This window comes from Corvus moneduloides, chromosome 1 (assembly GCF_009650955.1).
Source record: "Corvus moneduloides isolate bCorMon1 chromosome 1, bCorMon1.pri, whole genome shotgun sequence".
Classification (NCBI taxonomy): Eukaryota; Metazoa; Chordata; class Aves; order Passeriformes; family Corvidae; genus Corvus; species Corvus moneduloides.
The window spans coordinates 75,254,502-75,271,778 of record NC_045476.1 but is presented as its reverse complement, the minus strand read 5'-3'; the positions used below and the strand labels follow the sequence as shown (position 1 = coordinate 75,271,778).

The 17,277-nt window shown below is 40.8% G+C and overlaps 1 protein-coding gene across 2 annotated transcripts; it reads right to left on the bottom strand.

The window, feature by feature from the left end:
- Nucleotides 1-4,076: 4,076 nt before the first annotated feature.
- Nucleotides 4,077-16,877, bottom strand: RPP40 (ribonuclease P/MRP subunit p40). 2 transcript variants are annotated; one of them, XM_032116312.1, is made up of 7 exons: nt 16,658-16,877; nt 14,588-14,732; nt 13,274-13,342; nt 11,170-11,265; nt 6,487-6,685; nt 5,450-5,584; nt 4,077-4,649 (listed from the first exon to the last, which is right to left on the bottom strand). In XM_032116312.1, exons 1-7 carry the CDS (start codon nt 16,775-16,777, stop codon nt 4,451-4,453), a joined length of 963 nt encoding a protein of 320 aa, XP_031972203.1. In that variant the 5' UTR covers nt 16,778-16,877; the 3' UTR covers nt 4,077-4,450. The 2 variants fall into 2 exon arrangements, with proteins under 2 accessions (XP_031972203.1, XP_031972214.1); XM_032116323.1 differs by lacking the exon at nt 16,658-16,877 and adding an exon at nt 9,901-10,026 and having other exon boundaries at nt 14,588-16,604.
- Between the last annotated feature and the right edge of the window lie 400 nt (nt 16,878-17,277).

Below are 17,277 nucleotides of genomic sequence, written 5' to 3'. Positions count from 1 at the left end.
CTTTAATTAACAGCATCAGAGGAACTATAATCTAGTAGCTAGAGTACTGGACTAGCTACAAAAAGCCTTCATTCTAATCCCAGATCAGCCACTGAGAGGGGGAAGAGAAACACCCGTCTAAGCTGTCCTTTTCCTTTCTATCTTTTGTTTCCCTTACCATTTCTTCTTGTAGTAGTAGCTGTAGCAGGGGCAAGTCCCTGCATGAGCAAAACTCCACCATGGTTCTGCAGTGTTGGTTGAGCAGCCCAGCTGCTAATTGCAATTAACAGCAACATCAACAGAATCCGACCTATCTCAAGAGAGTTTTAAATTTTTGGCATTTCTATAACACTCTATAACTTCTCTATAAACCAAAAAGAGGCAGCCTGTAGCAAGGAATAATAAAATCACACAAATTACTTCCAACAAGAACATTATGGCCCATCTTTGTGAAACCTTCCTTACTCCCATAATTGCTATGCAAACCCCAGGCTGATGATGCATGAACTTGCCTTTATTTCCAGTCATCCAAGTTTACGTAGCCTCTCCAAAATGGATATTTCCCAGTAAATGACAGCACGATGCAGCCAGAATAGGGTTTATAATCCTCTTTCATTAAGCTCTGTCACCTCCCTTTAATGAGCACAGGTTCCTGCCTTTCCTGCATTCCCTAAACCTGTGCCAAATCTTGCTGTTTTCCCTCTGCAATCACAGAAGCTCTGCAATCTGAGAAATAAATTTCTTTTTCACTTCCTTATCTCTAACTTTTCTCAGAGTCTCCTCATGCTAATATTCCCTTCCTCACACAATGGTACTATCACCACCATTAGTCTCCCACTCTTGCTAATGGGATGCACAACTCTGTGGAATACATACCTTTATTTCTTCAGACAGGTTTCTGATTCAGGCAGCATTTGCAAACCAAAAAGGCAGATGTGTTCTATTTAGAGAGATTTTGCGTAACACATGCTATCCAACTACCTCAACTTCTATCTTCCTTTGACAACATGAAAGTTCGTCCTCTATTTGTTCTACACCCACCAATCTATGAATACACATGAACACTTAGTCAAACTTAGGGTACCTGGAAAAGCACATGGTCTTTGTGGCCCATTTCCAGAGGGTTCTGCTACACTCCCCCCCCCCCCGGCCCCGTAACGTCTCAACAACATTCCCTCTCCATCCACCAGCAGAGAGGCAGGACTGCACAGCAAAGTAGAAAGGCAGAGGTTAAACCAGAGCAATTCCCTAGTTCTCAAGGAGTGGCTTTTCACTGTCTGTCGGCATTCCAGGACAACAAAACCTCTACTTCTCACACAACCAGCTTGCCTCAGGCTTGTCTCTGCATTCAGATATTTGGCTCTCCTTCCCCAAGCCAGATAAAACACTCCCCAGAGGCAAAATTTTTTAGTAAGCACTTAGTCGCCTTTGATCTCAGAAGCAGCTGGTACACAGCTGCTCCCCATTACTTTTGCAGCTCTCAGGAACCTTTTGCATTTTCCTGTCCTCCCTCACAGGCAGGCACAAAGGGCAAGAACATCACCGGCAATTATCTTTCATTCTCAGGCAAGAACTTTTATCTCTGTCTCACGTGCCCTGCCCAATTCTTCCTTGAACTACTGCCCTCCTGGCTCAGTCTCAGATCTTCCTTCCTAACGGGATCCCCAAACGTGTGAGCAATGCTTTCCTATCTCTCTTCTCAGCAAGGGTCTCCTGCATGCTTGGGAGTCTCCTGGGGAGATACAGTACTCTGTGACTGTACGGATGGTAAAGAACAGGCTGCTGTACCTCATCCCAGGAAAAAAAAAAAATTCCCTCGCGTTCAGTTTTTTGCAGGAGGTAAGATAGGATAGGAGTAAATTCCACCCCAGGTTTTTCTCTGCAACTACAGAATCCAGCAAGCACAGGAAAGCCTCTCTCCTTAGAGATGAGTGCACCACCGGACCTTGTTAGGAAGCATGGATCTGGTTAGCACAGTATTGTCTCACAGAGCCTAGGATTAGACTAACTGCAGGGCCTATTAACAGCACGAGGTTTTTCAATTGTACTTTATACAGGTTTAAAGAAAACAAGAGAAAGCTAGAAACCAACCCAGCATCTCAAATTACAGGATTCAGAGGCAGTATTTTAATCCCTTCCTTAGCTCTAAGAGCCATTTGAAGCCACCATCAGCAGACAACTATGGACTGTAGGAAGCAGCACAGCCACTACAACACTGAGCTTTGAGAAATGCCTGCAGCCCATTGTCTATGTACACAGGAGGCAAAGGTAACTACTGACCAATCTGCTGAGATTTCCCTAGACATCCACAAAAAAAGAAAAATTAACCTTAATAGTCACATGCTGAGGAGAACTGAGAGCTAAAATCCTTCTTCTCAGCTTCCCTTCCAGAATGGTCTCACTGAGGCAATTACTATGGACCCACCAGCACTTCTGCAGCACCTACTCCACCAAGGTGCCCAACCTGCTCTTGCAACCAAGTACTCATTAGAAAAATCATTTCACCTGCTCCTCCTGCTGCCACTTTAAAGTCAAGTCCCACAGCTGCTTTTAGAATCACTATGAGAAGCAAACCCACCCATACAAGACTCTTAATTCTGGGTGGTGTTTTATTCCCCCCAAGCAGTATATATTACACTTGTTTGTATGCCTGCATACACATTGTTGAGGAAAAGGTTTTACTACAATCTGATAGAAAGATGATCGCATTCACTGGGCCTACAGTTAGTAGCTCTGAAGCTACAAACTTCAATTTTCAAAAAAATTTAGGATTTTTAACTTTGTATTAGAATTTCTGCTACAAGCATAGCTTCCAGGAAAGCTCAAGTAAAAACTCAGCCTTCTGGTCAAGAGGAAAAAGGAAGATACTTCTTGTGACTGGTTTCTTTTGTGAAAGTCCATAATGCCTCAACAGACACTTTCAAAAGCAGACTTTGGTCAACAGCTCAAGCCATTCACACTGATGCACAGTAATGAAACACAATGGAAACACAATGCTTGAGTCAACCATGTTAAGTATTGACTAGTCATATGCCAAGGCAAAAATTTTCCCAGACCCTTGTACCGTTGTCTGTTCAGTCTGTGATTGTGTGAGTCTGTGTCTGTACATGTGACTTCTGTTCCTGGTAGCCTTCTAGAAACACATGGCAGCAGGATTTTGAGAAACAATGTCATGATTTAAAAAACTGTTTGCTGATTCATCAGAGTTGTGTTTGTAAGACACAACTTGAGTAGCAAACTCAAATAGCAAAACTTGAGCCAAAGGAGGTTATGGTTAGTGGAGGTGTGTGATAGATAAACACCACCTGGTGAATCATCCAGCATGACTCTCCTCACTGAAGAGAAACAATAAAACAGATAAAAATAGAGTTCAGTTGCTTCCCAAACTCTTCCTGCTTTTCTGTGCCACTCACCTCAGCACTTTCACTACAGTGAAAGTTTTCACTACAGTTCCCCAATTTCCAGTACCAATCTCTCCCTTCATCAAGTGAACAACTTCAATTTTAGCACAGCATTGGTACTTCAATGATGCATACCCACTCCTTAAAATATACCCCAAATCCTGCCTTCCCCAACCCACCATCCACCCTTCCATGGATTTCAACAGGAGTAGCTTGCATTCCTTATAGCTGCCTATGCTCTCAGCATTACCACTTATTGTTAATGAAACCTGTTTCACATCAAGTGCATTGCTTGAGTGCACGTCCACAGCTTTCTTCTCAGAAATGTCTGCAATAACATCACAGTGAGACTCAGCTCCATGAGTCGCTCTGTAAGCAAGAACCACACACTGCTTTTGAAAGTAGAGATTGTGTGTGTGTTTGTGCGAGTATGTGTGTGTAGGTCAATTAAGAAAGCAAGCATCAGACTTCTGCATCACTGTCAGAAATATACCTCTGATAACCAACTGTGATCTGCAAAATCAGATCTGCAGGTCAGTAAGCCTTCACTTTTTCCATGTTTAATGGCTGCTCCTTCCATGGCCACACACCTTCTCCTCACCTTTATTCTCCTAGCCGCTACCAAATCAGGGAGGACACATCTTCCCCTTGGGATTTTTTGCTAGCATGTAGGCTGAAATATCTTAAACAGGGATATGAAGGTTTTGCAAATCTTTAATGTAAAGAAATAAAACACTTAATCCCCAAGTGAGCTTTCCTGTCAAATATTTTAGCCAGCAATCTGTAAAGCTAACTTTCAAATTCCGAATTTTCTCCTGGAAAAGAGGACTACCTACAGCAAATTCCTGAGAAAAACTCTCAAAAACTTAACTTTTCCTAGACTGTTGAAGTTTTTCAGAAGGCATTGTATGACAGTGAAGAAACAAAAATCCATTCCTTCCATTGTCTAAAAATAACAAAAGCATGTATAGACTCTTAGTACTTAATCTGTTACATAACTACTTGTATAAAAAATATTTTATTAGTTTTCTGTCAGTAACAATTAGAGAACTTCTTCTATGGACGTAGCTTTATGGAGGACAATCATCATGAGCTCCTACAGCCATCTGAAGCCAGTAGTCCAGATTTCTAAAAATGACAAAGTTGTACAAGTTCTCTCCTCCTTTGTGGAAACCATGTTCATTTTCTCTCCAGGAAACAGGGCTGTCTGCAAAGCCATGCACCGTTAAGGTCAGCCAATATGCCAGTTTTGGTTCACCAAAATAGCAACTGCAAGCAAGAAGACAAAATAATCAGTGATTTTAATGGAATAGGCAGCACATTCAAGTCTACAGTATAAAGTAAAACAATCAAAGACACACTTTAGTGAAAATTCATTAACAGTTAAAGAACCCTGTTTAGTCCATAATAAATAAACTCAAAAGAAAATATTCGATCAGAATACATTGGGGAACAAAGTAAGATTGACTATCTATTATTCCTACTATAGTAGGAATCATCCTATTATAGTTTTATACATGGCAAGCCTGCAAGTTGTAGCAATTAGAAAAAGTTCTAAGTTGTAAAGTAGCAGTTCAGACTTTCCTAGAGCATGCACTGTCTTTCAGAAAATTGGACATTTAATGAGAACAATTGCTATCAGGGAAGAAAAAAGACAATGGAGGAAGTAACATAGTTGGGCTATGCTTGACACAAATACTTTTACCACCAGGGAGGAAATAGATTATGAATAATCAAAGCCAGACATTATCCACTCCACATTTTAAAAGTGCAGGAGTACAGTACAGACACAGTTTCTTAGAAATTCAGATAAAAACCAAATTCATGACTAGAATACAGGGCAGGCTTTTTCAAATTTGAGGCAGCCAAAATTGTTTATTACTTTCTTTTTATACTGATGTCAAGCTTCCAGCTCATTTCCTAACTAAAAAAAAAAGTCTTCATTTATATATTTTGCTATTTACCTCCAACTTTTGTATTTACCATACAAAAGTATTTAAAACTGATTTCATGTATTAAGAAGTGTTTGAGTAGAAGTGTTTTAGTAATGTGCTCCTGTCAGCCCTTACCACAGCTGCTCCAATAACTGAATAATCTTCTCAGGAATTATAAAGCCTGTGATTGTGCACAAAAAAGCTTTTTCCACCACTGTGTTGGGCTCAGGGCAGCAATAAGTTGATAAGAAGCTGGAGGATTTGTTGTCTCTGGAAGAAAAAAAGAAACAGTAAAGCAACTGAAATAAATACGCTTTAAATATTCTATAGGATGTCTTACTAATCAGAACTTGTACCAAACAAGTAGGACCTATGCATATAATCTAAATTAATACCAAAGTAACTAATGACCAAGAAATCAATACAAAAGATCTCATGGTGCTGTGGGTTAACCCTGTAATCACCTAAACACCACACAGCTGCTCGCTCACTCACTCCCACCTAGAACTGAAAGGGTAATGGGAGAAAATGCATGGGTTGAGATAAAGACAATTTAATAAGCAGAGGAAAAGTTCCACATGAAAGTAAAGCACACAAAGGAATTAATTTACTACTTCCCATGGGCAGGCAGATGTGTAGCCATCTCCAGGAAGGCAGGGCTTCTTACTGACTTGGGAAGACAAACACTGGAACTCTGAACATTTCCCTTCCACCCACTCTTGCCCCAGCTTTTATTACTGAGCATGACACCATATCCCATGGTGTGAGATATCCCTCTGCTCAGCTGGGGTCTGCTGTCCTGGCTGGATTGCCTTCCAGCCTCCTCACTGGCAGGGCTGAATGAGACACAGAAAAAGGCCCTGAGACTGTGCAAGCCCTGCCCATCAATAGCTAAAACACCCCCTGTTATCAATATTCTTGGTCACAAATCCAAAGCACAGCACCACAGCAGTTACTACAAAGAAAATTAACTCTATGTCAGCCCAAACCACTACATATCTAAAAACACAGATAAAGTCATTCAAGACTTAAAACAAACATTTAATGGCATAACAGACTTCCCACTTACAAAACATTGTCTGTCTTATTTATTATTTAACTATTTCTTAAAATAAATTGTGGCTTTCCTTACTTAAAACATTTTTAAGGATCAAACAAATTCAAATACTTACAAGCTAACTTGATTCAAGACAGCACCCAGCCATTCAAAGAGCTCCTCTGTACTGCAGGACTCCTCTGCCTTTCCTTGTAGTTCATTACTTTGTAACACTGGACACTGCAAGTCCCTTAAGGTGCTGAATGTTATTTTTGGCTTCAGGGCCTGTATTTGGTTTTTTGAAAAGTATGACATCAATGTTGATCCCTCTGCACCTTAACAACACAGTACCACAAACAGCTGTTATGAAACTACCAAACAGAAGAAGCAGTGAATACATGAAACATTGTACATAAATACAAAAAAATGCAGCATGAAACTGCTTAAATGCTTTTAGTCTATGGCACAAGCCTTACAATCTTCAGCTTCCTCATCTTCTTGGAAATAAAAGTTAGTGCAAAATTCAGTAACTTAGTACAGCTCAGTAAATTTGCTATCTAACTACAAAGTACAGATTTGACAATAGAAAATTCAAGCAGAATTAACTGGGTAAGTAATAAAATGAGCTTGTTAAAAAGAGGAACTCAGAGTGTTCCTGAAAAGGAACAGAAAAAATGGAGCAGGAACATCATCTCAGAGCAGAGTTTTCCCTAAATAATGGAAAAGTGAGCATGTGATTACAGGTTTAAGAACAGATTTATCAATGATGTCAAGAGGAATTCTAGGATAATATGGAGCACAAGGACTGAAGAGAGAAGGAAGGGAAGAGGGTAAAGAAATCAAAATATATCACAAATGTCATTTGCTAGAAGAATAAACACCCACTCCTCTCCAACCCCCCTAATAAATCTTCAAATGCAGTATGGCTGTAAGAGTTAAATGTACATGGACTTGTGGGAAAGTACTAGTAAGAGATCCAAAACAGCAGGAAAAATTCTAAAATCCTAACCTAGACGAAAAAACTAACCTAAGCAGGCATATTTTAAATGCAGAGATATTAATCTACTTGCTTTTGAAACAGGAAGGTAATTGACATGGAATCAATTCTCCTAAATTTCAAATTCCAGATAATGTGTGCTATTTTCATAAAATAACAATGGGTGTCTAGGAGACCAAGAAATAATACCTTACTCATGAAAAGTCTGAAGTGCAGAGCAATATTTAAATACCACAGAAAAGGCATATAATAAGAGCAGAAATTCAAGAACAGGGTAGAATTCACTGTGGAATATTATATCTAAAGTTGCTATCAGAAAATACGAAGTGCCTAATGTCTATCAGCCATATTTATGTCATCAAGAACAATAATTTGGGGGAGTAGAAAAAGGAGGGTTAAGGACATCTTTTTTAGTCATTCTTCAAAAAAAGGCTGTTCCAAAGGGCACAGTGACAAAGACAGGCAGTCACTGGATTCTTTTTAATTTAGTGTTTTTAATATAGATACACTTAAGTCTGAAGAGTGCCAGGAGAGATCATCTTCCTTACTTTCTATTGGCATTTGTTAGACTAACAGGTTCAGAGAATGTATAACAGTGACCTAGAATTCCTAGTATAATATAGAAAACCATACATTTACATGTCTGCTGCGAGAGCCTCAGCTATAGCCCTAAATGTAGGAAATCTCAAAGACTACAGTCAAGACCCTAAGAGAACAATTCCTCTAGCTACAGCATAGCTTTCCATGTTAACAGCAACCAGGCGTATCACCAAAGCTTTTCAGAGGCCACTGAATTTCGTCCAACAAACACATAAAATTGTGATAGAAATTACAGCAATAGAAAAAAAGATTGCATTGTCTTTGTCATTAAAGACATGAGACACTTCATATTTCCTTTTTCTGTTCTTCTTGGTGCCAAAACCACAATGTGGGAAACTTGGGTATAAAAACCACAAATCCCGCAGCGCTGGCCATAGCAAGAAACACTAGTTATCAGCAGGAAGGCAGAAAGCAGAATGGTCACAGAGGACACAGATTCTCTTGACAAAACACAGCCCACTTTTCCCCTTCCAGCAGAATCTACACAATGTCTCATATCTATTAATAAAAACCTATAAAAGTTTTATTTTTGTCAGTACTAAGGAACTAATAGTCTTTTGTGTGTTAAGAGCACAAGATTCTAGCACAGAAAGGCATTCAGATTTAACTCCATATTCAGGAAATGATTGACCTGACCTGTTTTTGGGATGTAAGAAAGTGAGGGGAAAAAATGCTCTTCTTCCTGAATGCTGTTAACATGGGAGCAGCAAACATAAGAAAAATAGTGGCCCTAGAGGCATTTTGCTCTCGGCCCAGCGTCAATAAATCCAAGCAAGCTGAGCGTGAAGATCTGCCACCTCAGTTGGATTTATGTCACCATTTATGGTAGCAACAGCCTTCACTGTGACTCTTTCCTGAAGATTACAAGGACGGGAATTGCAAGCCTTTAAACAATTTCTGTATGACAAACAAGGGAGTATCCTTGTCATATGATTAGTACTTAGAAAGGGGGAGGGGAAACATGAATGACTAAAGTGAAACATGGGACACTCCTAAAGGAGCTTGTAAGCAGCTTCCATTTCTCACATCAGTTAACTCCTCAGATTTGGTCTTGAAGAGCCAGGAAAATGGAACAATATAAAGAGGAGATGGGAAAGCATTCTCAGGGACCTTTCTAATATCCCTTCTCCCTAGTGTGGAGACTCAAAGCAGAACAACACCGAAAGCTAGACGTCTGTGATGAAGAAAGCCATGTTTTTCAGTACAGACACTTGCCGTTTTCATCAATTCTATGCAAATGCTACATATTCCTACATACAGCCTGTTCTGAGGTAATACAAACAGCTGGAGACTGAAAAATTACCCTCAGAGGAGGAACAATACTTGAGTCCCAGAAGAAAAAATATTGTAATTAGAAAACAGTAGATAAACAAATACTAGAAGATGATTTGAAATAAGGATTTCTTATAGCAACCTCTTACTTGGCTCCAACCTCAAACAAGTGCTTGAGAATAAAGTGATCAAACAGCACACTGTGTATCAGTGCACATGGCACACGATGGAAACAGGGACTCTGTACAGGTCCTGTAACTACTGAGGAAATCAGAGTTCCCCATACTAAGTATGTAACCAGATACATATGTGTATTAATAAAAAAAAAAGTGTATTGATAATTGCTATGTATGTCACAAATTTATAAAGAAGAGGCAGCACCATCAAATAGGCAAAGTTTTGCCAGAAAGCCTGGGCAAGATAGCGAAAGGAAATGAACCAACTAATATATCTCCCATGAATCACTGTTGTGTTCCTGAACAGAGTTGTTCTGTGCATAGGAAGTAACACCCTCCCCACCCCAAACAAATAAACACATCAAAGTCCCAGCCATACACATTTTAATCTAACTTTTCCCTCCACTGAAAATGCATTTGGACAATCACTAGAAAAGAACAGTAAACTAAAAATCTTTGGACTTCATGTCAGTGGCATTTTAGTTTTACATTTAGTTCTTATTACCTGTATTATCCCAAGCCAGTAGGAAGTCAAATTCTAGCGGTTTCTTTTCTTTCAAGGCCCAAAGCACTCTGTTATGTTTCTTGCTCTCAGGGTAAAAGCCAGCATCAGTCAAGTCAATAGTGATAACTGCAGAAAATGCACAATAGCTATTGGTACTCAACTGAAATAAATTTTATTATTAAATTAGAAGAGAACAAAGAAACCAAAGAACATTCAACTTCCTTTTAACATACACAGATTTTTTCAAAGTATTTGATTATGCAAATATGACTCCTCATTGTGTAAATAAATATTCACCTCCTGCTGTCCTTATTTTGATTAATCTGGAACTGCCTCCTACTGACTAAAGGGACAGATTTTTTTTGAAATGGCACTGACAGAAGTCCCCAAACTGTGCCTTAAAAATATCCTGGTAATTAGGTGAGCTATTAGCAGTAAAAAAAAAAAAAAAAAAGCTAGAATTTCTAACAACAAAAGTCATGTATACAGTGATGACACTTTTTCAACAGGTTGGTTTTCTCCTAGGTGAATTGATAAGTTATATTTATTTTTCAAATGGAAGTTTCATGATACATTTTGACAATCAGAATGGTAAAAATGATGTCCCATTTTGCCAAAATACTTACTAGAGATAACAAATTTCCCCTCCTGAAGTTTTTATGTAACTACCTATCAGCTGCTGCAAGTTCCAATACATTTCAAATGGCATAGTGTTCGTGTTTAGGTTTTTTTATTTACTAAAAAGACAAATCAACAAAAATCACACTCAAGATATCTCGCCTGCAGCTGTTAAAAAATTATGTTTTCCAAGTACTTGGTATATGGAGATCACCATTTTGAATGTGTGAAACATGGGACAATTCTCCCTTTCAAGCAAGCAGTCTTGGGTGAGGCTCTTCACTGATTTTGTATAGTGCACAGACTTTAAACACCTTCTTAATCAGTTTAAAATTTTCTGACTTAAATCAGTAGGTACAGACATTATGCAGGGTATAAAAAAATTCTTGAGTCCTACATCACTCCAGTACAAACAACACAATGAGAACCCCTGAAATGAAAAATTTTATAGAGTACTGAAAAGATGATGTATTTGTGTCCTTACAGCTGCTTTACTACTTGGAGAAAAAGTACTTTCTCTCTTCAGGCAGTCCTTGTATTTTCATCTGGAAAAATGTAACCCAGACAATAACTAATTTTAGTGAAAGGGAAGTTTCAACATCCTAACAAGGTGCTTCTTAAATAAGCCCTGTTAATATAAATCATACTTACTATATCTCATTACTTTTTTGCCTGAATACCGAGAAGGGCGACCCTGCAGTCCAAGTTCCTCATAAGTATCCTTATCAACTGACAGAATTAGTTTACCTATAAACAAAACAAATTTTAGTAGAAATAATCTTCTACTTGGTTCCCTTTGAAGCCTTCAGAGAACCATATACCTTTTACAACGTTAGCTTTGGATCAATGGTATTACTAATGTAATGCAGACTACTTAGTTCCAGTTAAATGGATTACCAGATTAATCCTTAAAAAAAAAAAGGTTATAACCCAATTATTCTTTTTTTATCAAAGAGGACTCTTTCTTACTCTCTAGAGTAAGAAAAGCGTAATATTATTCCTGAGATAATCATAGCTTTTTTACTGTACTACTCAGTTCATTGTCTCCATCTTTCCTCCACTCATGTCCTAGCACTTGCTGTGTCATTAGCTGAGCACTACATTACACAAGGGTCTGATTTAGTAAACATTCATGCTCAACATGCACTGCTCAACTAAATAAACAAAAGCAGTTCCTCCAGGTCCAGTGGGACTACTCACACTGAGTAAACTATGCTTGTTAGCAATGAGCTGATACGTGCTGGAACAACTCTGCTTCTGTGCTCATAAACCAGATCTGGCTGCTGCTGCTTGGTACAGAGCTTCACACAACAGCTCTCCACCACAGTTTCTGGGTTCTACTGCACAAGTACGGAACACAAACAAATAAGGCTGCAGAGGAAGAGTTCAGACAGTGACATCACCAGGAAGTGTAACACTGTCTCTGCAATAATTGTGCACAGCTTGTAACACCTGTATCACACAAACTCCATTGCTATCACGTATCCATTTTGCCAGGACTGTGCTAACAGACACAGAAAAGAATTCTCCTAAACAATCTGAATTTATTCATGCCCTCATGGGCACCTGTCATATTACAGCTTCTTAGGCTAGACAGCAGACAGACCAGTTTGTATTTCTATTATATAGTGTTAAACAGAAATAAGACAATGTAATTGAAGCTCAAAATAGCTTCATTTTCTCATCTCAGCTGTGGGACGTTTTATGGTCTTGTCATAAAACTGTGATGCAATTTAAACAGACTTTTAACACGTTACATAGTTCTCAGGGAATCACAGAATCATCAAATTAGTTGGGTTGAAAAGGGTATTAAAGATCATGCAGTTCTAACCAACCTTCCATGGGCAAGAACACCTTCCACTAGACCAGGTTGCTCAAAGTGCCATCCAGCCTGGCCTTGAACACTTCCAGGGATGGGGCATCCACAATTTCTCTAAGCAGCCTGTTCCAGGGCCTCACCACCCTCACAGTAAAGACTTTTTCCCTAACATCCAATCTAAACCTACTCTCTTCCAGTTTGAATCCATTCCCCCACGTCCTATTACTACATGATCTTTTAAAAATTTCCTCTATGATACTTTTTCAGGCCCCTTTAGGTACAGGAAGGTGCTCTGATTGTACCCAGAGCCTTCTCTTCTCCAAGCTCAACAACCCCAGCTCTCTCAGCCTGTCTTCATAGGAGAGGTGATCAGACCTGTGAGCATCTTGGTGGCCACCTCTGGACTTGTTCCAGTAGGTCCATGTCCTTCCTGTGCTGGGGACCCAGAGTTGAATGAAGTACCCAAGCTGGGATCTCATGAGAATAAATACTTCATATTTTAAAACCGTTCCTAAGCAGTGCTGATAACTTTCTTTTTTGGTACAAATTCTGTCTTAAATATCAGTAGGAAACAAGAAGTTGGAATGCAGTGTTTTCACAAAAATAATCCCCTGTAGCAATTGCAATTACGGTTGAAGCACTGACAATCTGACTATACATAAGCAAAGCTGATTTTTATTGTTTTTTAATTTCTTTTAGATGAAGTATATAATTCAACAGCATGAATAAGAAAAGAGGTAAAATTAGTATTTTTTACAATTCACACAAATTTCTAACAAAGTTGGCAAGTACAGTAAGCATTATTTTCCAGTTTACATCATTCCAAAAAAAAACCCCAAAAACCCCCCAAAACAAAACAGAACAAAAAAACCCAACCCAAACCAACCCAGGCCACAATCGACATGTATTACTGAAATCAAAACAAATCCCCCATACCATTTGGTAGCAGAGCTGCAGTATTATCTTGATCAATTTTTGTCTTATAGGTAAGTGCATAGCATGAACCTTTAACAGTAAAGCAGAAAAACATGAGATTACACAGTCTATAAAGGCAGACATGACAATAAAAACAGCTCACTTCAAGATAACCAAACATGCCAAATACCATCTGAATCACTCTAGTGTTTTTATCAACTAACTTTCTTCCACCTTCTCAAGCAAAATGGCATTGTTATTATTTATATAAACCCTGTTCTGGCAATATTTTAAAGGACCTGTACTAGGAATAATGTTAACAATACACCCCAATATGAAAACATTTTCTTTCCTTCCACCTGTGACTCTCCCCAGCCAGCAAATGGAAGACCCAATTTTTTCCCCAGACATATTTCTATTACCAGTCCACACAAAGACATGGTGGAAGATGCTCACATTACTAAATAATTTTGTCGCATTATCTGCCACTAATCAATTTTGGTTTTTAAAATACAAGTGTCAGATCCTGTGCACTCTGTGTACAAATGCTGTATTGCTTCCACAACACTACTGGCATAAAAAACATTCATGAGATTAAAGGAAATAAGAAAAGAGTCCCACATTTAGCAAGTAATGGATCTCTTATTCTCCTGTTTCATTGATATGTTCTCTGCTCCCCTCTCTTTTCCTGTAAATTTTTTTTGTCTCTCTGGCTATCAGCTGAAGGGTACGAGAGCTATCATAAGCCAAAGGAGTGGGCCCTGCGAGGTGAGAACAGCATGCTCTGACTATGCAACAGCAAGTTGGCTGGGCAGAGGCTGCATCTTCCTTTGCATCCTCTTTGCTCTTACTGGCTAAGGATGAGCTGTCACAGCTCCGTTAGTGAAATATCAAAAATAAGGAAGCACATTTTTCTCTTGCCTGCTGTGGAACATGGCTCAACACAGCTCTGTGTTGAAGTATGAAGGAACGATAAAGGGAGAAGGAAGATTTCTACAAGAATCTGCATAAAGGTGAGGTGTAGAAGAAACAGGTGTGAGGATACATGGAAGCCCTCTTGATAGCTGGCTTTCGGAATTGAGATGGAATAGGGGGAAATTTATAAGGAACAGTCACAGGAATTTTGGAACCAGTGGGTGTAAACAAATGTTGTCATACATGACAAAGCAGAAAAAATCATATAAAAAACCTCATGCAGAATTTGCTTAGTGTTTTTCCTTCCCTTCCTCTAAAATACTTTTCAGAATAAATAATAATAAGACTATTAAAAATTTTACCGTGCTATAAAAAAAGTACATTACTACTGCATTTGTTCTGTTCTGATTTCCTCCTTACCTTTCTTCACGAAAGCCTCAATGAATTCATGAGCGACCAATTCATGAACGGGTAAATTCCTCACCAGATAGTACTCTCCAATATCTGCCATTGTGCTTTTCAGCACTTCAGGTAGCATGCCACATTCCGGGATCAAAAAAGACACCTATTAGGAACATATTTGTAATGTAAATCCTATCCTAAAACCTGTTCTGAAAAAACACTCAACCAAATAAAACAACAAGAAATACAAAAGAAAACCTCTATTTTTTCAAAGACATCAGTATATTGTATCAAAATGAGATGGAAAAAGAGTAATATCAGGCTATTGTCTTAAAAATGTATCAATTTTCATAGTCTCTAGGTACACCAAGTACATTATTTGGGTCTTTTTTCGCTTTTTTTGCTATACAATAGCATTTGATGTATTACATAGAGATGTGATCTTACACAGCATGAGTTAACAGAAGATTTGTTTCACATCGTTATATATTTAGCTTGATGTCGCATGGGACACCTCCTTCAGCCCTTGCTGGAGTACTTGTTGAAGCAGTTGTAACTAAAAATGTAGGCTGAGCATTTCTGTAATCCTAGTGGAAAAGCAAAGACCAAAGTAGAATCTTTAATCTACCTTTTGCTTAAAATCTTTCCTGTACGTTTTCCATAGATCAAGAGAACCCTGAACTCTGGCAGACCAGGGAAAACAAGGTAGTACACGGCAAGTAATACATGGGCAAGTAAGCATCCCAGGCAGCATAGAGCTCCATCCCCTTGCTCCTCCCTCCATCCCTCAAATAACTTCTTTCCCAGAGCTTTTGGAGAACAGGTGCGTATTCAAGGAATACGTATTCAAGAGAAGTAAGGACTGACAAACAAACAAGCTGCCTGCCACACCAGTAGAAAGCTTTCTGATTAGCTGCTAAAAATTGTCTCAGAAGTCAGAAATAGTTAACAATTAGCCCAGAGAGTTACAGGGAGTGAGAAGGGGGTTATGAAACAAGGTCCTGTCTGATTGTTGCAAAATGTGCGATACCTAAAAATTTTCTTAAGGAAGGAGGTTCTTTGATGTTTGGTCTTTGTACACTTTCAAGCCTAATCAACAAGAAGGGATATTTAATCCATGAAACAAGAGCACAGCTAACAAGCCCTAAGTGAAGTCCAGGTGTCTTAAAGTTTAGGGCTGGACATGCTTCAGTAATCTCAGACCCAGGGCGAGGTTAACAAAGCTTGGGGAGAAGGATGTACCACTGACAGTGAGGGGAAAGAATGAAAAATTTATGGGCCAAAAAGACATTTGGCAGAACTCCCAAGATAAGTAAGAAACTTAATAAACCTAGCAACTGTGCTGAATCAGCTCTGACTGGATAAAAGGGAATTCCGGGAGGTGGAGATCACGGCCTCCGACCCAGAGACCCCCTGGCTCCAAAAGAGAGAAAGACTGAGCAAGCGTATTAATTAGTATGAGAGACTCATTAACCAACAGAAGATAGAATACTAATTAATAAGAGAACAATGTAACTTGTAGGCAATGAACACGAATTCCTTTGTTTGCTGAAATGCATAAACAGCGTAAAGTTTTGATAGGTGGTGTGCTGGATTTGTGGAAACCTCCGCCTTGCGCCCTGCGCGGAATAAGCAATGTCTCCTTTCTAAACGGGACCCTGCGCCTGTGTTCAGAGAGCTCCTAAAATCGGCACCATCACCTTTCCCACTGCTTCACCCCTCTGCTCCTCCTACCCGCCCGCTCTTTCACTCCTGGAGGAAGGAGAGAGTTTGGGGGATTTTCCCACGCTGCGCGAGACCACAAGCACAAGCGGGGCTAATTTGCTTTTATTTCCCCTCCCCAAAAATGAGGCGCGCTCTGGCAAGGACGGAGGAGCCCCCCAGAACACAAGAGCCCGGCGCGAGTGGGGCACCGGCTGCGCGTCCCTGGAGCGGCTGACGGGCAGAACCCCCGGGGACGGGCGGCATGGGATCCTCAGGCAGCTGCTTCCCTTCCTTTCCCTTTCCCTTCCCTTCGCGCCTCCCTGAGGGGATCCCGCCGAGCCCCCGGGCCCGCGCCGACCGGGCCCCCGCGCTCGCGCCACTCACGCGGCAGCTGTAGGCGTGGTCCCGCACGTGCGCCGCGTGCCGCGAGCGCGGGTGGCGCGCGTGGCCGCGCTCGCACACCAGCAGGTGCCGCGGCGCGCGCCCGAGCTGCGCCGGCAGCATCCCGGATCCCGCCCGCCTTCCTCCTCCTCCTCCTCCTCCTTCTCCTCCTCCTCCTGTGCGGCCCACCGGCAGCGGCCAGACGCGGCGAGGAGGGCCGGGAAGGGGCCGTGCCGTGAGGTCACGTCCGCCGGCTCCGGCGGCGCAGCTGCTTCCGCTGTGGAGGCGGCGGAGCCGCGGTGGCCGCTGTCGGCCGTGCCCTGCCCTGCCCTGCCCAGCGCCGGTGGCCGCTCGGGGCTCTCGGTCCCTGCGGGCTCTGAGCAGCCCTGGCACGAATCGGGCACCGACCCCGCAGGGGCCGGGTGTGCAGCTGCTGAGTACGCGGTGGTTAAAGCACGAGGGTGCTTCAGTGCCCGGAGGGAGCACACAGGCTGGAGAGGGACCTTTTCCAAGAGCCTGGAGTGACAGGACGGGGAGCAATGGCTTCAAACTGAAAGAGAGTAGGGTTAGATTAGATACTAAGAAGAAGTTCTTTATTGTGAGGGTGGTGAGGCACTGGAACA